Below are 27,730 nucleotides of genomic sequence, written 5' to 3' on the forward strand. Positions count from 1 at the left end.
CATACTAGTGGTATAAGTTCTGATATACCACGTCTGTCAGCCAATCAGCATTCAGGGCTCAAACCACCCAGTTTATAAAAACAGCTATCTCTAACAGTTTGAGGTTGCCAGATTGGGTCATATCAGACCTTACAATCTTCACTTGTGTGAGTGAGCATACAACACAGACTAAACATAATTCATTATTTATGGCTTTATATAGGCTACAACAATAGTTTGGACAAGTACAGTATAGAAAATATGCATTGGAATATAGGAAAATAATTAGGCAATATTTTCCACTATTAAAGGTAGACTCAGCGATTTGATGTAGATGCAGAAATTAAACAGCATAGTGGGTCAATTTCTGCAAACAACTAAGAGCGTTGAGGCTCAACTTCTGTTTTGGAGCCCTGGCTACCACACTGTGAACAGTGTGAAGTGAACCCGTGCACATTAGCAGATCATGTGTGTGACTGTGTGAGAGCGAAGTGTTGCATCTCACTCATCTCTGGTGCTGTCATTTAGCTGAGTGTACCTTTACATTCTACAAGAACCCAGTATGAAACAAGATGGAAAAGATAAAGGTAAAAATTTACAACATATTTTAAATTAGTCAAGCCATAATAAAACATAGTCATCTAAAATGTCCTCACAGTGTTGGTGGTGCACATCATAATAAAAGCTAAGATGACTTCATATCATCCAAGGAACTTAATGAAATCTGCTTCTGAACATTGATAAAACTATGATGACCTTTTTGATCCTGATAAAGGGCATAGAGTGAGTGACAGGGTTTGGGTCAATTCCATTCCGTAGCTTTTCAACAAGGAAAATCAGTGTACTAACCTGAATTGACTGGAAATGTAATTGACCCCGAAATGGAATTGACCCCAACCCTGGTGAGTGGGTGTGATCGAAAAGCATCTCTGCAGGAATCCCAGGGGACTCATACATTCAGTTTCTCCAGTCTCCACACAGTGTTGACAAATGGTGCTGGCTCAGCTCCTCCTACTGTTCTGAGACATATGATACAATCAACAGGGGCTTGCCACGATTACACCACATCACTTCTCTGTAAAAAATAAGCAATGGAGGAATTGCATCTGTATCTGCATATGCAATCAAGTTCATTTATCTTAGGTAACTTAAAAGAAAGAAAAAAAAAGTCCCTTAACTTTAGAGATAATTCAAGTTCTTGACACAGTCCCAAAAGTACAATACCTCTCAACATCTCTTTTTTTTTTTTTTTGCATAGTAGGTAAACACATGCTCTATCCCTCTGTCTTTTCCTCCCAGCACACGTGACTTGAGTGAGTCATTTGAGCAGCTAGTGATTGTACATGTTGGAGATCGACTGCATTGCAGTCGGAATGGGCAAAATCTACAAATCACCTCGCATCCCAGATAGCTACTCATTATATTATGGGTGATCAAGATAAGTGATTCTGTGCCTCGCTTGCTCAAACTGATTCCATCCAACACGCTGATTGTCTCTGCTGTGCACCTGCATCCAAAGTAACTACTCATTATGTGATCAAGATTAGCGATTCTGCACCTCGCCTTGCTCAAGCTGATGGCCCCTTGTCTCTGATGTGCAGAGTGTAGAATGCCCAAGGCTCCGGTATGTAGATGACGCCGCGGTATTTCTTGCGGAGGACCTGGTCGCTCCAGAGACAAGCAACCCAGACGCAGACCAGACCCAGAGCGATGGAGAAACTGTCAATTCAAGTTTATTTTAAAATACATTTTGCTCAGGTCTCAATTCACTTTAAATAATGGGATGGTTTCCCAGAAAAAGATTAATCCTAGTCCTGGACTAAAACATCTCCATTGAACATGGAGTCCTGTGTAGCTCAGTTGGTAGAGCATGGTGCTTGCAATGCCAGGGTTGTGAGTTTGATTCCCACGGGGGGCCAGTATGAAAATGGATGCGCTCACTAACTAATCTGTATAAGGGCGTCTGTTAAATAAAAAACATTGTTTTTAGCCTAGGACTAGGCTTAATCTGTGTCCGGAAAACCGCCCCAAATATTCTTTAAAAAAATAGGAACAAACAATGTAGGAAACAGGACTATTATTATACCTGTAGAGCAGGAAGAGCCCATTGCTATCGGGGACAAAGCCTTTACGTTTCTGGTGCATCACTGTGGCCGTCATGGCGAAGAAGGTGAAGATGAAGAGGATGAAGATCTGGCCCTCCGTGATCAGGTACCTGTACAGAACAGAGCTGTGTTCATTAGTGCATGCAATAAACAGAAATTGGGTTACTTAAGTCCCTCCCTGTTACATTCAGTTTGATGCCTTTAAATTTATTTTTTATTTTCTGTCATTTAGCAGACGCTCTTATCCAGAGCAACTAGGGTTAAGTGCCTTGCTCAAGGGCACATCGACAGATTTTTCACCTAGTCGGCTCGGGGATTAGAACCAGCGACCTTTCGGTTATTGGCACAACGCTCTTAACCACTAAGCTACCTGCAGTGCCTTGCGAAAGTATTCATCCCCCTTGGTGTTTTTCCTATTTTGTTGCATTACAACCTGTAATTTAAATTGATTTTTATTTGGATTTCATGCAATGGACATACACAAAAGAGTCCAAATTGGTGAAGTGAAATGAAAAAAGAACTTGTTTCAAAAAATTCAAAAAAATAAATAATGGAAAAGTGGTGCGTGTGTATGTATTCACCCCCTTTGCTATGAAGCCCCTAAATAAGATCTGGTGCAACCAATTACCTTCAGAAGTAACATAATTAGTTAAATAAAGTCCACCTGTGTGCAATCTAAGTGTCACATGATCTGTCACATGATCTCAATATATATACACCTGTTCTGAAAGGCCCCTGAGTCTGCAACACCACTAAGCAAGGGGCACCACCAAGCAAGCGGCACCATGAAGATCAAGGAGCTCTCCAAACAGGTCAGGGACAAAGTTGTGGAGAAGTACAGATCAGGGTTGGGTTATAAAAAAAATATCAGAAACTTTGAACATCCCACAGAGTACCATTAAATCCATTATAAAAAAATGGAAAGAATATGGCACCACAACAAATCTGCCAAGAGAGGGCCGCCCACCAAAACTCACAGCCCAGGCAAGGAGGGCATTAATCAGAGGCAACAAAGAGACCAAAGATAACCCTGAAGGAGCTGCAAAGTTCCACAGCGGAGATTGGAGTATCTGTCCATAGGACCACTTTAAGCTGTACACTCCACAGAGCTGGGCTTTATGGAAGAGTGGCCAGAAAAAAGCCATTGCTTAAAGAAAAGAATTAGCAAACACGTTTGGTGTTCGCCAAAAGGCATATGGGAGACTCCCCAAACATATGGAAGAAGGTACTCTGGTCAGATGAGTCTAAAATTGAGCTTTTTGGACATCAAGGAAAACGCTATGTCTGGCGCAAACCCAACACCTCTCATCACCCAGAGAACACCATCTCCACAGTGAAGTTTACATACACCTTAGCCAAATACATTTAAACTCAATTTTTCACAATTCCTGACATTTAATCCTAGTAAAAGTTCCCTGTTTTAGGTCAGTTAGGATCACCACTTTATTTTAAGAATGTGAAATGTCAGAATAATAGTAGAGAGAATTATTTATTTCAGCTTTTATTTCTTTCATCACATTCCCAGTGGGTCAGAAGATTACATACACTCAATTAGTATTTGGTAGCATTGCCTTTAAAGTGTTTAACTTGGGTCAAACATTTTGGGTAGCCTTCCACAAGCTTCCCACAATAAGTTGGGTGAATTTTGGCCCATTCCTCCTGACAGAGCTGGTGTAACTGAGTCAGGTTTGTAGGCCTCTTGCTCGCACACGCTTTTTCAGTTCTGCCCACAAATGTTCTATAGGATTGAGGTCAGGGCTTTGTGATGGCCACTCCAATACCTTGACTTTGTTGTCCTTAAGCCATTTTGCCACAACTTTGGAAGTATGCTTGGGGTCATTGTCCATTTGGAAGACCCATTTGCGACCAAGCTTAAACTTCCTGACTGATGTCTTGAGATGTTGCTTCAATATATCCACATTATTTTCCTTCCTCATGATGCCATCCATTTTGTGAAGTTCACCAGTCCCTCCTGCAGCAAAGCACCCCCACAGCATGATGCTGCCACCCCCGTGCTTCACGGTTGGGATGGTGTTCTTCGGCTTTTTCCTACAAACATAACGATGGTCATTATGGCCAAAGAACATTTCTCCAGAAAGTACAATCTTTGTCCCCATGTGCAGTTGCAACCCGTAGTCTGGCTTTTTTATGGCGGTTTTTGAGCAGTGGCTTCTTCCTTGCTGAGCGGCCTTTCAGGTTTTACTGTGGATATATATACTTTTGTACCTGTTTCCTCCAGCATCTTCACAAGGTCCTTTGCTGTTGTTCTGGGATTGATTTGCACTTGTCGCACCAAGGTACGTCCATCTCTAGGAAACAGAACGCGTCTCCTTCCTTAGCGGTATGATGGCTGCGTGGTCCCACGATGTTTATACTTGCGCACTATTGTTTGTACAGATGAACGTGGTACCTTCCGGCGTTTAGAAATTGCTCTCAAGGATGAATCAGACTTGTGGTGGTCTACTATTCGTTTCTGAGGTCTTGGCTGATTTCTAGTGATTTTCCCATCATGTCAAGCAAAGAGGCACTGAGTTTGAAGGTAGGCCTTGAAATACATCCACAGGTACACCTCCAATTGACTCAAATTATGTCAATTAGGCTATCAGAAGCTTCTAAAGCCATGACATCATTTTCTGGAATTTTCCAAGCTGTTTAATGGCACAGTCAACTTAGTGTATGTAAACTTCTGACCCACTGGAATTGTGATACAGTGAATTATAAGTGAAATAATCTGTCTGTAAACAATTGTTGGATAAATTACTTGTGTCATGCACAAAGTAGATGTCCTAACCGACTTGCCAAAACTGTAGTTGTTAACAAGAAATTTGTGGAGTGGTTGAAAAACGAGTTTTAATGACTCCAACCTAAGTGTATGTAAACTTCCGACTTCAACTGTAGACCCTAAGATCAATGCACTTGTAGAGATCTGAGAGTATTTGATTGGTATAAGCATGGGGAAATGTCCATCTAGCCTATCAGAGTGCAAGGTGGATCTATTATTATATTGCTTACACCAATCAAATCCTCTCAGATCTCCACAAGTCTACAGGTCGATTTGGGATTGGGCCATACTCTCTCTTTGCCTTGTTCATTGAAATTGACCCAAATTATCAAACCACTTTGAAAACAATGGATGAAATCCTTTCCTGTCAACTCCTACATTTCATATTCTCACATAGGGGAGGTTTCCCGAACACATATTAAGCCTTGCAATAAAAAGTAATTTCAATAAAGATTCTCCACTGAGCTTGCTTTTTAGTCGAGGACTAGGCGTAATCTGTGTCCGCGAAACCATCCCATACAGTTTTGACATGAAGGATAAAAAAGTAATTCAAAATGTTGCCTAAAAACGTACAATGTCTTTCAGTGCCTTTTATTTGGCTTTTAAGTCTGAAAACTTGTCTGATAACTCTTCCAGCATGTTACATTTTAGTAGCATATGGGAGACATCTGAAGGGAAATACTGTAACGCTGCACCATAACCTTGTGAACGCAGCCCATAAAGAACTCTACAGATAGAGGGCAAGTCTCAGGGAGTGAGTTTTGCTGTGGTGAATAATGGACAAGAGTCCATTGGAATCAGAACGTACAATGCATCCCTCCCTCCCTCACTCCCTCCCTCACTCTCTTCCTCCCTCACAAACACGTGCACGCACGATACACTGACGTGTCCTGCCCTATGCCCAGGGCTAAGTCATTGTGTTCACTCACAGTGGATGCGGAAACAAAACAACCATTCTAGCATTACAGGCTGTGATAGTATGATATGACACTAGAGAGGGGTGAAGAGGCTGACCAATAGTAGACGGCGCTGGGAGCAAGAAGAAACCAAGCAGGGAGCGGCATCCTCTTCTCCTCCTTGATGTGTGTGAAGCAACCAGTGAAGTAGAGGAAGAGGATGAGGAAGAAGGGAACATACCTGTGGAAGAGAAGAGAAAAAAGCACATTTTGAATCATGTTCAATTGTGTTTTTCCCAGGGAAGACTAAATCATTGAAAGGGATTCAAATGCTGGTAATCTGCAAACACATCATGTCAATATATCTATGACAGTCTTCACATCTATGTAATCTTCATATGACATTCACAGTTTGAATGGTATAAATTGATGTTTAACTATGGGCAAGGTGGAATTACTTTTTTCACCTGATTCAGTCATTCAGTACAGTACAGTAAAGACACTTTCGAGCAAACATGTTCCTTACCACATAGAATGGCCAAGCTTTTCATCATAATAGTAAAGTAGCTCAAATGAATCTATCTGTGGGAAAAAGAGGACAGTAAAAGTATATAATTCCTGTAATTACTGTGACGATCTCGGTTCCACAAACACTGGGAGATGGGAAGCAAGTACAGGCTGATGATTTAATAAATAAAAGACATGGAACAAAACACGGACAGCGTCTGGACATTGGAAACGAAACAACATCAATGCTGACACGGGGATCACAACTGAGGAACAGTCAGATATAGGCGATGTATTTAAACAGTGATGAAGTCCAGGTGAGTCCAATGAAGTGCAGATGTGCGTAACGATGGTGACAGGTGTGCGTAATGATGGGCAGCCTGGCGCCCTCGAACGCCACGGAGGGGGAGGGGGAGCGGGAGCAGACGTGACAAATTACCAAAATATAATCAAATCAAATCATGCTAATGAGTACTACAATTTCATATTTGGTCTTTATACGAAAACAAGCCTATCCAATGAGCAAAAACAATGTAAAAAGTTACACACATTATCAGGATAGCAGTAGCACAGTATTCATGGGAGTATGGCAGTCCTTGACTTTCACAGCTTTATGTTCAGCTTTCACAGTGTTATTGACAATACACAATGTAGTAGGCAGATAGTGGTATGTTATTGTGTGGCGGACACTCATTATCTCCACCCAGCGGTTTACGGCAAAACTGAATGAAATGACTTTGTTACAACCTTGCAATAACATCCTGGCAAAACTGATTGAAATTACATAATAATTCCACGTAAGCCTTAAACTGGTTGTAAAGGTGTAATTAAAACCAGCTTGCCCGCTGGTCAAGACAAGTACTCCTGAGTATGGGAGAGGTATAGAGGGAGATTGGGTGTCGTGGTGGAGTACCAGAGAGGCAGGCTTGAGGTTCTTGATGATGGGGTTCTCTCTGACAGACAAGTGGAGCTGGTAGCCACTCAGCAGGAGGCGATGGTTGATGGAGTCACCCACCAGGTGGATGCTGGCGCCCATCACAAAGGTGATGATGCACAGGTACACGGCGGAGTGGGGCAGTGTCTTGGGGCTCCGCTCGATCAGCTAGAGAGTGATGGGAGAGAATTGGGCAGTGAAATTCCTTCTGGAGACAATTTCAACAGGGGGGTCAGTGGGAGATGGCAGTCCAGCAGGGACATAAATGTTATGTTCTCTGTTCAACTTGACAGGCTGGCACAAAACATAATCTCAATACCACTGTCCAGCCCACCTGTTCTTCAGAAAACTTCATCTCAATTCTGTCTGACTGCCTGTGCTCTTTCAGCTCCCTCAGTCCAACGTGTGTATGGGTTTCATCTGAGACATGACAAATAAAATAAAATAAAATTGTATTTGTCACATGCACCGAATGCAACAGGTGTAGTAGACCTTACCGTGAAATGCTTACTTACAAGCCCTTAACCAACAATACAGAGTAAGAAAATACTTGCTAAATAAACTAAAGCAAAAAAATATATATACAGGGGGTACTGGTACCAAGTCAATGTGCAGGGGTACAGGTTAGTCGAGGTAATTGAGCTCATATGTACATGTAGGTAGGGGTAAAGTGACTATGCATAGATAATAAAAAGATAGTAGCAGTAGCGTAAAAAAGGGGGTCAATGCAAATAGTCTGGGTAGCCATTTTATTAAGTGTTCAGCAGTCTTATGGCTTGGGGATAGAAGCTGTTAAGGAGCCTTTTTGGTCCCAGACTTGGCACTCCGGTACTGCTTGCTGTGCGGTAGTTGAGAGAACAGTCTATGACTTGGGTGGCTGGAGTCTTTGTCAAATTTTAGGGCCTTCCTCTGACACCACCTGGTATAGAGGTCCTGGATGACAGGAAGCTTGGCCCCAGTGATGTACTGGGCCGTACGCACTACCCTCTATAGTGCCTTGCGGTCGGAGGCCGAGCAGTTGCCATACCAGGTGGTGATGCAACCAGTCAGGATGCTCTCGATTGTGCAGCTGTATAACTTTTTGAGGATCTGAGGACCCATGCCAAATTTTTTCAGTCTCCTGAGGGGGAATAGGCATTGTCTTGCTCTCTTCACGACTGTCTTGGTGTGTTTGGACCATGATAGTTTGTTGATGATGTGGACACCAAGGAACTTGAAGCTCTCGACCCGCTCCACTACAGCCCCGCCGATGTGAATGGGGGCATGCTCGGCCCTCCTTTTCCTGTAGTCCACGATCAGCTCCTTTGTCTTGCTCACGTTGAGGGAGAGGTTGTTGTCCTGGCACCACACTGCCAGGTTTCTGACCTCCTCCATATAGGCTGTCTCATCATTGTGTCGTCGGCAAACTTAATGATGGTGTTTGAGTCGTGCTTGGCCACGCAGTCGTGGGTGAACAGGGAGTACAGGAGGGGACTGAGCACGCATCCCTGAGGGGCCCCCATGTTGAGGATCAGCGTGGCAGATGTGTTGTTGCCTACCCTTACCACCTGGGGGCGGCCCGTCAGGAAGTCCAGGATCCAGTTGCAGAGGGAGGTGTTTAGTCCCAGGGTCCTTAGCTTAGTGATGAGCTTTGAGGGCGCTATGGTGTTGAACGCTGAGCTGTAGTCAATGAACAGCATTCTCACGTAGGTGTTCCTTTTGTCCAGGTGGGAAATGGCCGTGTGGAGTGCTGTAGAGATTGCGTCATCTGTGGATCTGTTGGGGCGGTGTGCAAATTGGGGTGGGTCTAGGGTTTCTCGGATGAGGATATTGATGTGAGCCATGACCAGCATTTCAAAGCACTTCATGGCTACAGACATGAGAGCTACGGGTCGGTAGTCATTTAGGCAGGTTACCTTGGCGTTCTTGGGCAAAGGGACTATGGTGGTCTGCTTGAAACATGTAGGTATTACAGACTCGGTCAGGGAGAGGTTGAAAATGTCAGTGAAAACACTTGCCAGTTGGTCAGCGCATGCTCTGAGTACACGTCTTGGTAATCCGTCTGGCCCTGCAGCCTTGTGAATGTTGACCTGTTTAAAGGTCTTACTCACATCGGCTACAGATAGCGTGATGTTCCATAAAACGAGTAAACGACTGTCTGACCTTCCCATAACTGGCCTGACTGAGTGGAGCTGACATTTGCTTTAGCAAGTTAATGTCAATGCCTTCAAAGTGTCCCTTATAAACTGCCAGAGTGCCTGAAGAGAAACCAATGTTGGAGGGACAGTAGCGTGCCCTCGTCATGTAGCATTCACCCGGGTTGTCGTGGATTGTGTTTATTAGGCACCAAAAGGAAGAAAACTAACTAGAACAGGGATGGACTACCTGGACTTGTCCAACAAGAAACACTCGTTTTCGTATCAGTTTTGAAACGTCTCGTTATGGTGTGTCTAATAAACATCACCCTGTCTCTGTGTGCCATGATTAGTTACCTTGAGAAGCAGGAAGGGTGTGATGATGTTGTAAGCCATGTGGAAGTAGTCCCCAGCACTGGGTCTGTTCAGGGGGAACCACTCTAGAGGGAGGATGATCTGAAAATATACAGTTCATCAGTTAGAGGAGGGGAAAGCTATACACCACAGGGACATGTAATAAGCATTGTGTTTACTCAGGAATGGTAATATGGTAATTATGTTATAATGACCTAATAATTACTGTGGTTTCTTGGGTGTTGTTGAAACAAGCACCACTACTTGACATTTGATACTACGTACCTGTAGTTACTATTTGTGTCAAAGTTACCATAAACCACTCATTGTGACCACATACTGATTTAGTACCAGCCAGAATGATTAAGATGAAATAGGCCGTATTATGAAAGTGCTACTGCACAACCTCCGACAACCAATTGAGTTGTAGTCTGAGGGGTTGTCCACCATATAAATACAATTACTAGACCGGACATTGCCATTCAAGTCAATAATACTTTTTCTTTTTCTTTCACTCACCATGACTATGGGCCTCCCTAAGTCCAGCAGCCAGTTCTGGATGGTGAAACTGACCCACAGGTCCAGGTGGAACTTGGGCTTCAGCAGAGACGATTCCATGTCTCTGGACCCATGCCTATTGTGTATAAGGAGGACAAAATAAGATCAATATGGACCCATGCCTGTTGTGTATTAGGAGGACAAATAAGCTCATTATTAAAGTTAAAAGGATTTAATGTGCTCAGACTTTAAATGGAAGGCCTTTGATATTTTGCAATGACATCAATAATAACCCTTAAGCTTTGTGCACAGCTTTGCTCTCTGTAGGGTGCATTAGGTACCTACTATGATTTTGTTGGTTAAATAAAGTATGTATGGTTCAGAGACAGCGTTAAAAGAGTAGGAACCTCACAAGGCAGAGTCAGATTGTTGGAAGGGAGAGATGTGTCCCGAGGGAGGGAGGGCGGATACACAGTATATACACAGGGTTGGGTGGTCTCTCTTCTATACAGTATTATACAGTAGGTCTGCAAAGGCTTTCTCTGCTGTAAGATATTAGGCTGGACTTTCCTTTATGCCCCAGACCATCTGCTGGCATTTTTTAATGCCATCTGTTCGTCTTGGCCCCAACATTAACAAGGCCAACAAAAGAACAAAACAACAGCGCTGCTGTCATCTCTCTCACAAGTTTAGTGTCTCTATTTGGTCATTAAACAAGACACATGCAGTTGAGAGAGAGATCCACTGCTGGCTCTACACATTCCCTAGCAGAACCCATTTGGCCTTAGCTTCCATTCAGCTGCCTGTGTTGGAAGTCTGATTATGGGAGCCTCGTGCACACTGCATGGGCAGATCTTCTAGCCAGAGACAGAGTATGTGGAGCATCAGCAGGGGTTGTGGTGACAAATGAGTGCATGCCCTGATCCTGTGGCAGAGAGGACATCTTCCCTTTCCCAATCCTGGAACTGCCTGGAGAATCAACTCTAATCTCATCCGATTTGTCTCTTTCAAATCCTGAACGAACACACTCCTCCTGCACGCTGGTTTCATAAGGTCAGTACTCCTGAGTGGAGCTAAGAGGAGAGGAGAGGCAGCAGCTGCACTTGGCAGGGCATAGTATCACTTTTCTGTGGGCTATCTTTCAGATTAATGTGACACATTCACTCATGGGGACTGACCCTGTCAATCCCACAGAAGGAAAGGAAACTCCTGCTAATGCGCATTTGAGCACCTACTTGCAGCAGGCCCAATAGGGGAACTATACCTTGGTTAGATAAATGTATGATACTACACTGAAAAAAATGAAGGTTCTTAAATGGTTATTCCTCAGCTCTTAAGGTTCCTTGGAGAACTCTTGCCCAAGAAATTACCTCTGAGTGAAGTGTGGGGTTCTTCACGTGGCATCTACGGTTCTTCAGAATTCTAAAAGGTTATTGAAATGTATGGAAGCCTGCAGATGTGTCCCTTTTAGCACACAGCAAATTGCCCAGTGTTAACTAGTGTTGATTCTTCAGTGTAACATTTCTAGTGTTGATTCGGGAGTTAAATTAACACTCAGTGGTGTAAAAGAACCCCAGTGTTGGTGTCAATAACCAGAGTTTAACCAAAACCACGCCCATCATTATCATATTTCCCAGCATGCTCTATTGCAGGTAGATTTCTAGAATAGTTTGTTTCAGTATCTTGTTTCATACATTTCTCGAAACTATTTCAATCTCTTACTTGGACTTATTGCACCCGTTGCTGAAATGGTTGTTCCAGTTAGATGTTTAAGGTGGTCTCATATCTTAGTCTTCCCAACCCGGCAATCATTCTGAATGAAGGTTGCGGGTGAATAAAAATTCAAAATGTTGGATATCCCCATTCTGGCTGGATGCCAATAGGAATTACAATAACTTTGCAAGCCCGCATAACGTAACTTGCAGGCCTGATGTGGCCTGTAAACTATGAGTTTTAGGCCACTATATTAGGGTAAAACTATGTCCTCAAAAGAAATACGAAATATGCATTTTATTGTCTTAGGGCCCGATTCCGACTTTCCTACACACGCCTTTCCTATGCACTTTACAGTAGTTGGTATTCAGCCTTACCTTATTCAGTCGCGTAATGCACTCTGCAGGTGTGGCTACCTTGCGTGCTCTGAATACATTTCATTCAACCACTGAAAACAATCCTACTTGCCGGCCAACAGATTTTCTCGTGGAGTAGGGTTTTCAGTACATTTGTCTTAATCTTAAGCATCCCTTTAAATAAGGTGTACCTTTTAGTTTGAATTGCGCCATGTGTTGGTTTAAAACTGTTAAGGCTTGGATCTCCGCTCCATAACGATTTAATTAGCCAACATATATTTTTTTAAATATTATAAACTGTTAATAATGATCCTCAGCAACAACCACATATATATATGCAAGAAAAAAAAGAAGAAAAAAAACATATGGGGGATTGGAAGTGATGCAGACAATTACATTGATGGAAGTTACAATCTATCTGCAATATTAAAGCTGATCTACCCCCTAAAATAAAATAAAATAATAATAATAATATAAATACAACCACATGGCAGCATTTACAAAGGAAGCAAATGAAGGTAAACTTAACAATGTAATGAAATGGAATGATAATGTAGACGATACCAACTGAAGGAAACTAACAGTAAATTGAAGGTTGAATATGTGTTGTTATTAGGCCTACTGACGGTCGATACTGATAGTGGCTAATATTTAACATGATAGAAATAGGAAACAGAGAAAGTTGGGGTAGACTATAATTAAGACATTAAGACAGTCAAGTTGTACATTACAGTGCATGGAGAACGGTGTTATTTCTATTGGAAAAATTAAAGTCGATGCTTTTTTTCACTTGGAACCGGTAGGTTCGCTAGACCTTATTCATGGTTTCCTCGCGCTTAAAGGTGGTGGAATTATTAGGTAATTAAGTCAAGGTCAGAATACGGTGTATCTGTAGACAAACCTCAACCACACCTTCATTTATTTGATTTCCACCCCAAACAAATAGTGGGTGAATAGCATGCTATCCTCATGCTTAAGTTCAAGGTCAGAATACGCATAGAGAGAAAAGTGCATGAAAAGGGAATTACATTCCATTTACGTGTGCTTAACTCGGGTCGGAATCAGACCCGTAAAGAATACAATTTATGACAACATATTCACTTAGGATCTCACTTGGTGAAGGTCACAGGACTGAAAATGAATGAATGCAACAACCATGTCTCTGTCACTAGCAAACACAGTCATGGGTGGTACTGGTAACTCGAAAATCCACTCGAAAAAAATATGCAAATAAGGCTTAAAACCCTACAGCAGGGCTATTCAATTCCGGTCCTGGAAGGCCAAAACATTTCTGGTTTTGGATTTTTGTATGATTCTTAAAAAGACCATCACATTTATGGTTCTTCAGAGACCCTAAAATGGTTCCCTATGGCATCACTCTCAAGAACCTTATTTGGTTCCAACTTGCACCTTTATTTTAAAGAGTGTACTGTATGGCATTATTTACAGACACATGTTAATGATTAGGCTTTAATATGTCTACTTATGAAATTGTTAATAATCGTAATGTTGACATTAACATTTAAGATGTGAGGGGTCATACATATGAAAGGTAGGGGAAGCCAATAAAGGGCAGACAATTCAATTGGATATGAGTTGTTTAGGTATGACTATTTTAATTACATTTTTCAAATGTTATATCAAGAAGTTGTTTTTCAAACCTAGGGAGAAAAGTTGACTGCATAGCATAGCTCTGCCGTTTCCGCATTGATGCGTGCATCTCCCTTCCAACAGAACCATTGAAGATTCTCCTCGATATCACTTCTTTCAGACCCGACTTGGCAGCCACCGTCCCTTTACACTTGGTCAAGAAACTAGATGATCAAAAATGATTTCACAAAGGAAATAGCCATTTGTAGATCTGTGTTAAATAATTGGCAAGTCAACAATCCGAATAACAATGCCGACCTCAAAACCTCTTCTTTCGCTCACCGCTGCTCTCCTTACAAAGTAGCACAACAATAGAGATTGACAGGCTCAGTGACTATCTGTAACATAATAGCCTTTGATGAGATGGGAGTCCCACACCCTCCAATTGTATACACGATATTCCTCTCCTCAGCATTAGTTGATACAGGCTGTTATTGCCCTCAAAAAGTCTAACCCGTGTCTAGAAGAGAGTTCTGAAATATTATCACACAGTTCGGCTGAGTGAATCTCTTATGAAACGCATGTTCCAGTTCTATGAGTCTGTTTGAGTCTAAAGGGATATTTAAATAAAATGGTTCAGTAGCCTGCAGATAAACCGTTAATCTGTTTTCCCCACCCCCTTTTTATCAGGGGCATAATCTCTGACTTTGGCAGAGTAGAGCAGATAGGATGCAATTTAGGCCGGCCCGGTACATAAATAGCTATCAAACCAACAATGATCAGTAAAATGATCTCTATTATTGTCACGGTTTCGGCCGAGGCTGCCTCTCTCCCTTGTTCGGGCAGGCTTCGGCGTTCGTTGTCTCCGGAATACTAGCTGCCACCGTTGTATGTTTCATGTTCGTTTGCTTTTGTCTGTTTGTTGTCACACCTGTTCTCGTTTAGCGTAATTAGTGTCCTATAAGTTTCTCGTTGTGTTTGTCTAGTGTTGTGTGTTATTGATTTTGGTCTGTCGTGTGTTGGGCTTATTTTCGCCCTTTCGCTCGGTTGAGCTTTCCTCCACTGCGTTGGAGCGTTACGCACCTGTTAGTGCGCTTTTTGCTATTTCGCCTTTGTGCGTATTTTTGCCTTCGGGCAAGTGTTGTCATTTTTCCTGTTTGGAAATTTACTAAAGTTGTTTGGACTATCCTTCGGTGTTCTGCGTTTGATTCCACCACTACACCCACCTACGGCACACGTGACAGAATAACACACCAATAATGGAATCAGCAGGAGCCGCAGCAGCCCAGACGACGCTGGAGGACCAGGTCCGGGAACAACGGGACCAGATCCTGCAGATAGGGACCGCACTGCAGGAGGTGATCACCACCATCCGAGGCTGGGGAACGCCTCCACCGCCACCCTCCCTGCCAGCACCATCGGCCAGTCCGCCCATTCCCGCTCCGGAACCCCGAGGAGTCCGACTCTCGCTCCCGAGGGCCTACGATGGAACCGCGGCCGGGTGTCAGGGATTCCTTCTCCAGGTGGAGCTGTACCTGGCCACCGTGCACCCGGCGCCCTCGGGACATGAGAGCGTGTCCGCCCTGATCTCCTGCCTTTCCGGGAAGGCATTGGAATGGGCCAACGCGGAGTGGAGGAGGATCGACGCGGACACCATCACGTACGACGAGTTCTCCCGCCGCTTCAGGGCGGTGTTTGACCATCCCCGGAGGGGAAAGCGGCGGGGAGCGTCTGGTCTTCCTCCGGCAGGGGAGGAGGAGTGCCCAAGAGTTCGCCCTCGAATTCCGTACTCTAGCGGCAGATGCAGGGTGGAATGATCGGGCTCTCGTCGATCACTACAGATGTAGTCTACGAGAGGACGTCCGTCGGGAGCTGGCTTGTAGGGACACCAGCCTCTCGTTCGACCAGTTGGTCGACATGTCCATCAGGCTGGATAACCTACTAGCTACCCGCGGACGTTCCGAGGGGGTCCGTCCATTTCACCCTCCAGCGCCTCCGAGCCGTGTCCCATGGAGCTCGGGGCGCTGGCGCTAGAGAGGAGGGGGTCGGCTTACTAGGGGGTCCATCCCCTGCACCAACTGTGGTCGGGGAGGACACACCGCGGCTAGGTGCTGGGGATGGCCTCCTAGGGGAGAGGACGACAGGTCCCGCACTGGGGATTCCTTCCAGGTGAGTAGGTGCCCCACTCACCCAGAGCTCTCTGTTGCACATTTCTGTATGCCTGTGAGTTTTCCATAGGTAGCACCTCATTCCCAGCATAAGGCGCTGGTAGATTCAGGCGCGGCTGGGAATTTTATTGATAAGAAGTTTTGTTTAGCTTTAGGGATTCCCCTTCTTCCTGTTGATGTCCCTTTCCCCGTTCATGCCCTAGATAGCCGTCCGTTGGGTGCGGGCTTGATCAGGGAGGTCACTGCGCCACTTAGGATGTGTGCGCAGGGGGGTCATCAGGAGATGATTCAGCTATTTCTGATTGACTCTCCTGCGTATCCGGTGGTGCTGGGCATGCCCTGGTTGAGTACCCATAACCCATCTATTTCGTGGCAGGAGAGGGCTCTGATGGAGTGGTCTGCCCAGTGTGTGGGTAGATGTTTAGGCGTTTCCGTAGGGGCTACCTCGGTGGAGAGTCCAAACCAGGTGCCCGCATTGCACGTTCCCCCTGAGTATGGGGATTTGGCTATTGCGTTTAGTAAGTCGAGGGCGACGCAGTTGCCGCCCCATAGGCAGGGAGATTGTGCGATAGACCTCCAGGCAGGAGCTGCGCTCCCACGGAGCCATGTGTATCCTCTGTCTCAGGAGGAGAAGAAAGCTATGGAGACTCTGAGACAAGGATACATACGGCCTTCCACTTCCCCTGCGTCCTCGAGTTTCTTTTTTGTGAAGAAGAAGGATGGAGGTTTACGCCCGTGCATCGATTACCATGGTCTCAATCAGATCACGGTGAAGTACAGTTATCCACTCCCGCTGATTGCGACCATGACTGAGTCCTTGCATGGGGCGCGTTTCTTCACTAAATTAGATCTCAGGAGCGCGTACAACTTGGTACGCATCAGGGAGGGCGATGAATGGAAGACAGCCTTTAGTACCACCTCGGGCCATTACGAGTATCTTGTCATGCCATACGGGTTGATGAACGCTCCGTCAGTTTTCCAATCATTCGTGGATGAGATCTTCAGGGACATGCAGGGGGTCGTGGTGTACATAGATGACATTCTCGTGTACTCGCCTACCCGTGTCGAGCATGTGGCTCTGGTGCGCAGAGTGTTGCGGAGGCTGGTGGAGCACGACCTGTATGTTAAGGCAGAGAAGTGTCTGTTTTTCCAGGAGTCGGTCTCCTTTTTGGGGTATCAGTTGTCTGCGTCAGGGGTGAAGATGGAGGTAGACCGGGTGTCAGCCGTGCGTAATTGGCAAACACCAACCACTGTGAAGGAGGTGCAGCAGTTTTTGGGGTTTGCGAATTACTACCGGAGGTTTATCCGGGGTTTTGGACAGGTGGCAGCTCCCATCACGTCTCTCTTGAAGGGGGGCCCGGTGCGTCTGCAGTGGTCTGCCGAGGCGGACAGGGCATTTGGGAGGCTGAAGGACCTGTTTACCTCGGCTCCAGTGCTGGCGCATCCGGATCCCTCTTTACCATTTCAGGTAGAGGTGGACGCGTCTGAGGCCGGTATTGGAGCCGTGCTTTCACAACGGTCAGGCGCGCCACCTAAACTCCGCCCCTGTGCCTTCTATTCCAAGAAGCTCAGTCCGGCGGAGCGAAACTATGACGTAGGGGACAGGGAGCTGTTAGCCGTGGTACAGGCCCTAAAGGTGTGGAGGCACTGGCTTGAGGGGGCTCAACACCCTTTCCTCATTTTGACGGACCACCGTAACCTGGAGTACATCCGGGCAGCGAGGAGGCTAAACCCTCGGCAGGCTAGATGGAATATGTTCTTGACCCGGTTTGCATTTAAGATCACGTACATCCCTGGGTCACAGAACGGTAAGGCAGATGCGCTGTCTCGGCGGTATGACACGGAGGAGAGGTCCGTGGAGCCCACTCCCATACTGCCGGAGTCGTGTCTGGTGGCACCGGTAGTGTGGGAGGTCGATGCTGAGCTCGAGCGGACGTTGCGCACCGACCCTAGTCCACCACAATGCCCGGAGGGTCGGAAGTATGTTCCGCTCGAGGTTCGGGATCGATTGATCTATTGGGCTCACACGTCACCCTCCTCTAGACACCCGGGTATCGGCCGGACAGTGCACTGTCTTAGTGCCAAGTACTGGTGGCCCACGTTGGCAAGGGATGTGAGGGTTTATGTTTCCTCCTGCTCGGTGTGCGCCCAGTGTAAGGCGCCTAGACATCTGCCTAGGGGTAAGTTACTACCCCTGCCCGTTCCACAACGACCATGGTCCCACCTCTCGGTGGATTTCCTTACTGACCTTCCTCCTTCACAGGGGAATACCACTATACTGGTCGTTGTGGACCGGTTTTCTAAGGCCTGTCGTTTGCTCCCCATGCCGGGCCTTCCCACCGCCCTGCAAACTGCCGAAGCCCTATTCACCCATGTGTTCCGGCACTACGGGGTACCCGAGGATATTGTGTCTGATCGAGGTCCCCAATTTACCTCCAGAGTCTGGAGAGCTTTTATGGAGCGGTTGGGGGTCTCGGTGAGCCTCACCTCGGGTTACCACCCGGAGAGTAATGGGCAGGTGGAACGTGTGAACCAGGATGTGGGTAGGTTTCTTATAACATACTGCCAGGACCGGCCGGAGGAGTGGGCAAGGTACGTTCCCTGGGCCGAAATGGCCCAGAATTCCCTACGCCATTCCTCCACTAACCTAACCCCTTTCCAATGTGTGTTAGGGTACCAGCCGGTTCTGGCACCTTGGCAGCAGAGCCAGATCGAGGCTCCTGCGGTGGATGAGTGGGCGCGGCGCTCGGAGGAGACATGGAACGCTGCACACGTCCACCTGCAGCGGGCCCTCCGACGTCATAAGGCGAGCGCCGATCTCCACCGCAGTGAGGGACCGGTGTACGCACCTGGTGATCGAGTCTGGCTCTCTACCAGAAACCTGCCCCTCCGCCTGCCCTGTCGGAAACTGGGTCGGCGGTTTATAGGGCCATTTAAAGTCCTGGGAAGGTTGAACGAGGTGTGTTATAAATTACAACTACCTGTTGAATATAAAAGTATTAACCCCTCGTTCCATGTGTCCCTTCTCAGGCCGGTGGTAGCTGGCCCACTCCAAGAAAGTGAGATCAGGGAGACTCCTCCGCCCCCATTGGACATCGAGGGGGCACCGGCGTACTCCGTGAGGTCCATCTTGGATTCGAGACGTCGGATGGGGGGGTCTCCAGTATCTAGTGGAGTGGGAGGGGTACGGTCCGGAGGAGCGGTGCTGGGTGCCGAGGAGAGACATTTTGGACCCGTCTCTCCTGACGGAATTCCATCGTGGGCACCCGACGCACCCTGCTCCGCGTCCTCCGGGTCGTCCCCGAGGCCGGAGTCGGCGCACGTCTGGAGCCGCGCGTCAAGGGGGGGGTACTGTCACGGTTTCGGCCGAGGCTGCCTCTCTCCCTTGTTCGGGCAGGCTTCGGCGTTCGTTGTCTCCGGAATACTAGCTGCCACCGTTGTATGTTTCATGTTCGTTTGCTTTTGTCTGTTTGTTGTCACACCTGTTCTCGTTTAGCGTAATTAGTGTCCTATAAGTTTCTCGTTGTGTTTGTCTAGTGTTGTGTGTTATTGATTTTGGTCTGTCGTGTGTTGGGCTTATTTTCGCCCTTTCGCTCGGTTGAGCTTTCCTCCACTGCGTTGGAGTGTTACGCACCTGTTAGTGCGCTTTTTGCTATTTCGCCTTTGTGCGTATTTTTGCCTTCGGGCAAGTGTTGTCATTTTTCCTGTTTGGAAATTTACTAAAGTTGTTTGGACTATCCTTCGGTGTTCTGCGTTTGATTCCACCACTACACCCACCTACGGCACGCGTGACAATTATACTGATTATACTATAAAGGGGAGTAGTGGAATCCAGGCTGTGAATGGGACACGTAGCTAGACACTCACAAAATTGTGCAAAAATGATATAAACATCAAATTGGGGGTGCTTCAAGTTGTCCTGTTTCACACATGTACAACTTGGAAATGTGTTTTTTTGCATATCCCACTCCTCCTGACACACCCTCGGAGAGGATCAGACATTATTGACAGCAACACTGGAGCAATTAGGGTTAAGTGCCTTGTTCAACGGCAGCTGGACAGACTGCACCTTGTCAGCTCGGGGATTCGAACTAGCAACCTTTACCGGTTACAGGCCCAACACGGTAACCGCTGGGCTACATGCCGCCACCTGCCTGGTGACATCAATAATAAAGACAATTCCAAACCTCTCTGCCAATAACAGATAGTATTCAGTTTTCCCCTACCCACTCAGACCACTCCCAGACAGTCCTAGTGAAATTCTTGCTTGAGAAATTGCTCTTTGCTAAGAAGGTATTTTTATTTATTTTTTACCATTTCAATTGAAAAGAATCACAGTAAGGTACTTAATTGTTACCCAGAAATGATATGATATTGAGATTTTAAAAAATTGGCAACATTGGACCTTAAGGTTTTCAAACAAATGATAATAAATACACAAGGAAAATAGACACACCTGAGGGGTATACTATGATTGTAGCTACAGTGGCTTGAGAAACTATTCACCCCCCTTGGCATTTTTCCTATTTTGTTGCCTTACAACCTGGAATTAAAATTGAGTTTGGGGGGGCTTGTATCATTTGATTTACACAACATGCCTACCACTTTGAAGATGCAAAATATGTTTTCTTGTGAAACAAACAAGAAATAAGACAAAAAAACAGAAAACTTGAGTGTGCATAACTATAAGTCAATACTGTGTAGAGCCACCTTTTGCAGCAATTACAGCTGCAAGTCTCTTGGGGTATGTCTCTATAAGCTTGGCACATGTAGCCACTGGGATTTTTGTCCATTCTTCAAGGTAAAACTGCTCCAGCTCCTTCAAGTTCGATGGGTTCCGCTGGTGTACAGCAATCTTTAAGTCATACCACAGATTCTCAATTGGATTGAGGTCTGGGCTTTGACTAGGCCATTCCAAGACATTTAAATGTTTCCCCTTAAACCACTCGAGTGTTGCTTTAGCAGTATGCTTAGGGTCATTGTCCTGCTGGAAGGTGAACCTCCGTCCCAGTCTCAAATCTCTGGAAGACTGAAACAGGTTTCCCTCAAGAATTTCTCTGTATTTCTGATCAGTTTCCCAGTCCCTGCCGATGAAAAATATCCCCACAGCATGATGCTGCCACCACCATGCTTCACTGTGGGGATGGTGTTCTCGGGGTGATGAGAGGTGTTGGGTTTGCGGCAGACATAGCATTTTCCTTGATGGCCAAAAAGCTCAATTTTAGTCTCATCTGACCAGAGTACCTTCTTCCATATGTTTGGGGAGTCTCCCACATGCCTTTTGGTAGAACACCAAACGTGTTTGCTTATTTTCTTCTTTAAGCAATGGCTTTTTTCTGGCCACTCTTCCATAAAGCCCAGCTCTGTGGAGTGTGCGGCTTAAAGTGGTCCTATGGACAGATACTCCAATCTCCACTGTGGAACTTTGCAGCTCCTTCAGGGTTATCTTTGGTCTCTTTGTTGCCTCTCTGATTAATACCCTCCTTGCCTGGGCCGTGAGTTTTGGTGGGCGGCCCTCTCTTGGCAGGTTTGTTGTGGTGCCATATTCTTTCCATTTTTTAATAATGGATTTAATGATACTCCGTGGGATGTTCAAAGTTTCTGATATTTTTTTATAACCCAACCCTGATCTGTACTTCTCCACAACTTTGTCCCTGACCTGTTTGGAGAGCTCCTTGGTCTTCATGGTGCCGCTTGCTTGGTGGTGCCCCTTGCTTAGTGGTGTTGCAGACTCTGGGGCCTTTCAGAACAGGTGTATATATACTGAGATCATGTGACACTTAGATTGCACACAGGTGGACATTATTTTACTAATTATGTGACTTCTGAAGGTAATTGGTTGCACCAGATCTTATTTAGGGGCGTCATAGCAAAGGGGGTGAATACATATGCACGCACCACTTTTCCATTATTTATTTTTTTGAATTTTTTGAAACAAGTTCTTTTTTTCATTTCACTACACCAATTTGGACTATTTTGTGTATGTCCTTTACATGAAATCCAAATAAAAATCCATTTAAATTACAGGTTGTAATGCAACAAAATAGGAAAAACGCCAAGAGGGATGAATACTTTTGCAAGGCACTGTAGATCTACTCAGAGTTTTCTAAAGCTAGTCAGCTTCAGTTAGCTTCACATTCCAGCTCAGGCTTATTATATTGCTCTTCCACCTGCCGTTAACTCTAGCAGGCTCATAACTGTGCGTGAATGTTGCACGTGGCTAGTCGAACGCCAAACTCTTCATTGAGACAATGAAGAGTCAGTGCCATATTTTCATTTGTGCCGAAATCCAATTATTGCCGCTCAATGGGTGTAACTTTTGCTGACAATTTCGATACCTTTTGGAAACAAAACACGTTTTATAAGGAGGATGGGATCCACCCGAATAATTTGGGTTCCTGGATCCTTTCACAGCATCATAAGGCAGCATTGAGACAATAACTTATCAATCACCCAAGACCAGCTCAGCTAATCCCTACCATTGTGTCGCTGAGTTGTCATAATGCATCAGCAAATGTACATTATACCAGGGGCGTTGCTAGACAAAATGTAAGTAACCTAATTTATGTCCCTCTAACTGCCCTGAATGCCTCTGCTGATCCCACAGCTATTGTATGCAGTAATCATGTGCCTATGAACCAGAGTTATATTGTTAGCACTGAGGCGGTGTGCCCTAGTAGGAAGTCCGCAGTGTGCAGCGCACCCTGCACTAACATAAATGACATGAGCATTTCTACTTCTGCTAAGCTTCCCAGTAAAGCAATGAAAACAATCAAGCATCCCAGAAAAGTGCTAAAAATAGCCCATGTTAACATATGTAGCTTAAGAAACAAGGTTCATGAAATTAATAACTTGCTAGTAACAGATGACATTCATATTCTGACTATCTCTGAAACTCACTTAGATAATACCTTTGATGATACAGTGGTAGCAATACATGGTTATAACATCTACAGAAAAGACAGAAATGCCAATGGTGGAGGTGTTGCTGTTTATGGTTAGAACCACATTCCTGTAATTATTAGAGAGGATCTCGTGTAAAATACTGTTGAAGTAATATGGCTCCAGGTTCATCTGCCTCACCTAAAGCCCATTCTTGTGGGAAGCTGCTATAGACCACCAACTGCTAACAGTCAGTATCTGGATAATATGTGTGAAATACTTGATAATGTATATGATATCAACAGAGAGGTATATTTTCTGGGTGATTTAAATATTGACTGGCTTTCATCAAGCTGCCCACTCAAGAAAAAGCTTCAAACTGTAACCAGTGCCTGCAACCTGCTTCAGGTTATCAGTCAACCTACCAGGGTAGTTACAAACAGCACAGGAATGAAATCATCAACATGTATTGATCACATCTTTACTAATGCTGCAGAAATTTGCTTGAAAGCAGTATCCTGATCCATCGGATGTAGTGATCACAATATAGTAGCCATATCTAGGAAAACCAAAGTTCCAAAGGCTGGTCCTAATACAGTGTATAAGAGGTCATACAATACGTTTTGTAGTGATTGCTATGTTGTTGATGTAAATAATATTTGTTGGTATGTGGTGTGTAATGAGGAGCAACCAGATCCTGCACTTGACACATTTATGACATTGCTTATTCCAGTTACTAATAAGCACGCACCCATTAAGAAAATGACTGTAAAAACTGTTTAAATCCCAGTGGATTGATGAGGAATTGAGAAAATGTATGGTTGAGAGGGATGAGGCAAAAGGAATGGCAAATAAGTCTGGCTGTACAACTGATTGGAAAAAGTACTGCAAATTGAGAAATCATGTGACTAACCCGAATAAAAAGAAGAAGAAACTATACTATGAAACAAAGATAAATTATATAAAGAATGATACTAAAAAGCGCTGGAGTGCCTTAAAATTGTGTTTGACCAGATACAATGGTATTTTACAGTAAACAAATTGACAACAGATTTTCAGCACGCTTATAGGGAAGGACATTCAACAAGCACAGCACTTACACAAATTACTGATGATTGGTTGAGAAAAATTGATGATAAAAAGATTGTGGGGGCTGTTTTGTTAGACTTCAGTGCAGCTTTTGACATTATCGATCATAGTCTGCTGCTGGAAAAACATGTGTTATGGTTTTACACCCCCTGCTATATTGTGGATAAAGAGTTACCTGTCTAAAAGAACACAGAGGGTTACTTTTTTCAATCTTTAACAACAACATGCCACTGGCTTTGAGTAAAGCCAGTGTGTCTATGTGTGCGGATGACTCAACACTATACACGTCAGCTACTACAGCGACTGAAATGACTGCAACACTTAACAAAGAGCTGCAGTTAGTTTCAGATTGGGTGGCAAGGCATAAGTTAGTCCTAAATATTTCAAAAACTAAAAGCATTGTATTTGGGACAAATCATTCACTAAACGCTAAACCTCAACTAAATATTGTAATGAATAATGTGGAAATTGAGCAAGTTGAGGTCACTAAACTGCTTGGACTAACCCTGGATTTTAAACTGTCATGGTCAAAACATATTGATACAACAGTAGCTAAAATGGGGAGAAATCTGTCCATAATAAAGTGCAGCCTGCTTTCTTAACAGCACTATCAACATGGCAGGTCCTACAGGCCCTAGTTTTGTCGCACATGGACAACTGTTCAGTCGTGTGGTCAGGTGCCACAAAGGGGGACTTAGGAAAATTGCAATTGGCTCAGAACAGGGCAGCACAGCTGGCCCTTGGATGTACACAGAGAGCAAACATTAATAATATGCAGGTCAATCTCTCCTGGCTCAAAGTGGAGGAGAGATTGACTTCATTACTATTTGTATTTGTGAGAGGTATTGACATGTTGAATGCACCGAGTATGTATGTTTGAGCTACTGGCACACAGCTCGGACACCCATGCACACCCCACAAGACATGCCACCAGAGGTCTCTTCACAGTCCCCAAGTCCAGAACAGACTATGGGAGGTGCACAGTACTACATAGAGCCATAACTACATGGAACTCTATTCCACATCAAGTAACTCATGCAAGCAGTAAAATTAGATTTAAATATCAGATCAAAATACACCTTATGGTACAGCGGGGACTGTGAAGCAACACAAACACAGACACATGCATACACACACACGATAACATATGCACTATACACACACGTACACATGGCTTTTGTGTTGTAGATATGTGGTAGTGGAGTAGGGGCCTGAGGGCACACACTTGGTGTATTGTGATATCTGTTGTGAATGTGTTATGAAATCTTTTGTGAATGTGTTGTAATGTTTTTAAAATTGTATAACTCTCTTAATTTTGCTGGACCCCAGGAAGAGTAGCTGCTAAGTAATTTATCAAATTCAGCAGGCTGTGGTGTGAAATAGGCTTTTAGAAGTGCCATCTTTATTTGATTACTTATCGTTAATGATGTCTTTGGTGTGCTTTGGTGTGCTTATCAATGCACAAGCACCTTTTTACCTCTCTTATCGATACAATTATTTAATAAGTCAAACAAAAGTTTTACTGTGCGTGAAGTTTCAAATGCAGTCTGTCATTACTACATTTGTAATGTGATAGGTATTTTATTACTAGAAAACATACAAAAAACATTTGATTAATAAAATATTGTCTGTCACTGCGGATCTGACTTTTCCGGGATCTTTAGTTTGCTGTACTAAAGATCCCCTGCGCATGTGTATACGTTCTGCACTTTTATATTCTCTACATTACGCGTAGAGAACAGGCTACTCAGGCGAATGGTGCTCGTTTATTAAAGTTAGATGAAAGCTGAATCAATGTCTGCAAGATCACATAATGATAGTATTCTACATAACAGTACCGAATATAATAGCATTGTATAACGTTACTATAAGACAAAAACACTACCGCATTCAATCGTGAATAATAATTATTTACGTTTTACCGGTGAAAAGTCCATGCAGCATCTGTGTAACAGTGTTGCTTCCGTCCCTCTCCTCGCCCCTACCTGGGCTTGAACCAGGGACCCTCTGCACACATTGACAACAATCACCCTCGAAGCACCGTTACCCGTCGCTCCACAAAAGCCGCGGTCCTTGCAGAGCAAGTGTGGTATCTGAGGAATTTATGACTTTGCTAATGGTTTCAAATGGTTTTAGAGGATGTTGACTCAGCTTAAAGGGAGCATCTGGGGAGGAGTTCTATAGGGGCACCCTAAAGCCGAGGAAGTCTGTTAGGTGGCCTCCTGGGATTGGTCGGTAGGGAAAACACCCATATTATATTACATAGGGCATAGGATATAAATACTTGGTTAAAACAAAGGAGGACAGAATAATCATATTTGAGATTGGGCGATTATTCTCCAGATGTCTGCAGATATCTGTAAATTGAAGCTGTAACCCTTTGATATAAATAAACCTTTATAATCAAAGTACAGCGTCAGCGGATTTCCTTGGTCTCACAGAATAATTAGCAACGTTTTCTCGACACCACACAAGGGAAACAACTACTTCAAGGTCTCAGAGCGAGTGACGTCACCGATTGAAACGCTACTAGCGCACACCGCTAACTAGCTAGCCATTTCACACCGGTTACATCTGCATACCAACCATTTGCTCTCAATCAGTTTCAAGGGGGTTCCGCTAGCTTCTTTATCCACAAAGTCAGATTCCACAGCCACAAAGTCAGATTCCACAGCCACAAAGTCAGATTCCACAGTGACAAAGTCAGATTCCACAGCCACAAAGTCAGATTCCACAGCCACAAAGTCAGATTCCACAGCCACAAAGTCAGATTCCACAGCCACAAAGTCAGATTCCACAGCCACAAAGTCAGATTCCACAGCCACAAAGTCAGATTCCACAGCCACAAAGTCAAGATTGGCTACAACCTTTTATTTAAGGTTAGGAATAAGGTTAGCAGTGTGTTTAAGGTTAGGAATACGGTTAGGGTTAGGTTTTAAATCACATTTTAAGAAGATGCATTTTACCAGGTGCGTCTCCCATTTAATTGGGCCCATTAGATAGGCTATTATAATTTCACGTTTTTGCTCTATGCATCCGACAGGAAGCACGGTTTCTAACATACAGTAGAATTTAACAGGTGAACAGACAGTTGCTCTTTTTCATTGAATTCTATAGGCTACCCCTCTAAGTAGGCCTCCTTGTAGTTTCTTCTTATTTTTTCTGAGTAGACAATGTTTCAGAATTTAGCATATTTAGGTTTGGGAAAAAGTGAATGCAAGACATTATTAATAATATGCCATTTAGCAGACGCTTTCATCCAAAGCGACTTACAGTCATGCGTGCATACATTTTTGTGTATGGGTGGTCCCGGGGATTGAACCCACTACCTTGGCGTTACAAGCGCCGTGCTCTACCAGCTGAGCTACAGAGAACCACATATTATTATTGCATTCAAACGATCTGTTTACAGGTTCACAACAATTTGCAAACGATCAGATACAGCAAATGTCACTGCAAAAGAAAACATTCTGCTAACACCTCCAAAGACATTTGATCAAGTTCGCCATGCATTGCTATTTACTTTAAATACTGTCTTCCCTAATTCCAATACTTCCAAAGTATACAGCAAATAAGGGCGTTATAGTCACCATAAAGTATGAATGATGGGCGTTTTTCAGGTGGAGTTTTATAATGCTCGATAACGCGCGCACAGTTTTACGGAAGGTCTGATTTATAAGGGGAGACATGCGTATTTATAGCATGTGCCAAGTTTATAAATCTCAATATTTTAGTGCGTGCGCAGTCTTTTCAGAAATGGTGC

General features: G+C 44.5%; 1 protein-coding gene across 2 annotated transcripts; it reads right to left on the reverse strand.

The window, feature by feature from the left end:
* Nucleotides 1–178: 178 nt before the first annotated feature.
* Nucleotides 179–27,619, reverse strand: LOC121532105 (ceroid-lipofuscinosis neuronal protein 6 homolog). 2 transcript variants are annotated; one of them, XM_041837807.2, is made up of 9 exons: nt 27,558–27,619; nt 10,191–10,305; nt 9,675–9,773; nt 7,538–7,623; nt 7,183–7,371; nt 6,289–6,344; nt 5,881–6,003; nt 2,066–2,194; nt 179–1,698 (listed from the first exon to the last, which is right to left on the reverse strand). In XM_041837807.2, exons 1-9 carry the CDS (start codon nt 27,558–27,560, stop codon nt 1,548–1,550), a joined length of 951 nt encoding a protein of 316 aa, XP_041693741.1. In that variant the 5' UTR covers nt 27,561–27,619; the 3' UTR covers nt 179–1,547. The 2 variants fall into 2 exon arrangements, with proteins under 2 accessions (XP_041693741.1, XP_041693743.1); XM_041837809.2 differs by lacking the exons at nt 7,538–7,623; nt 27,558–27,619 and adding an exon at nt 13,900–14,431.
* Nucleotides 27,620–27,730: the final 111 nt, after the last annotated feature.

The sequence above is a fragment of the Coregonus clupeaformis genome, chromosome 19 (genome assembly GCF_020615455.1).
Source record: "Coregonus clupeaformis isolate EN_2021a chromosome 19, ASM2061545v1, whole genome shotgun sequence".
Taxonomy (NCBI): Eukaryota; Metazoa; Chordata; class Actinopteri; order Salmoniformes; family Salmonidae; genus Coregonus; species Coregonus clupeaformis.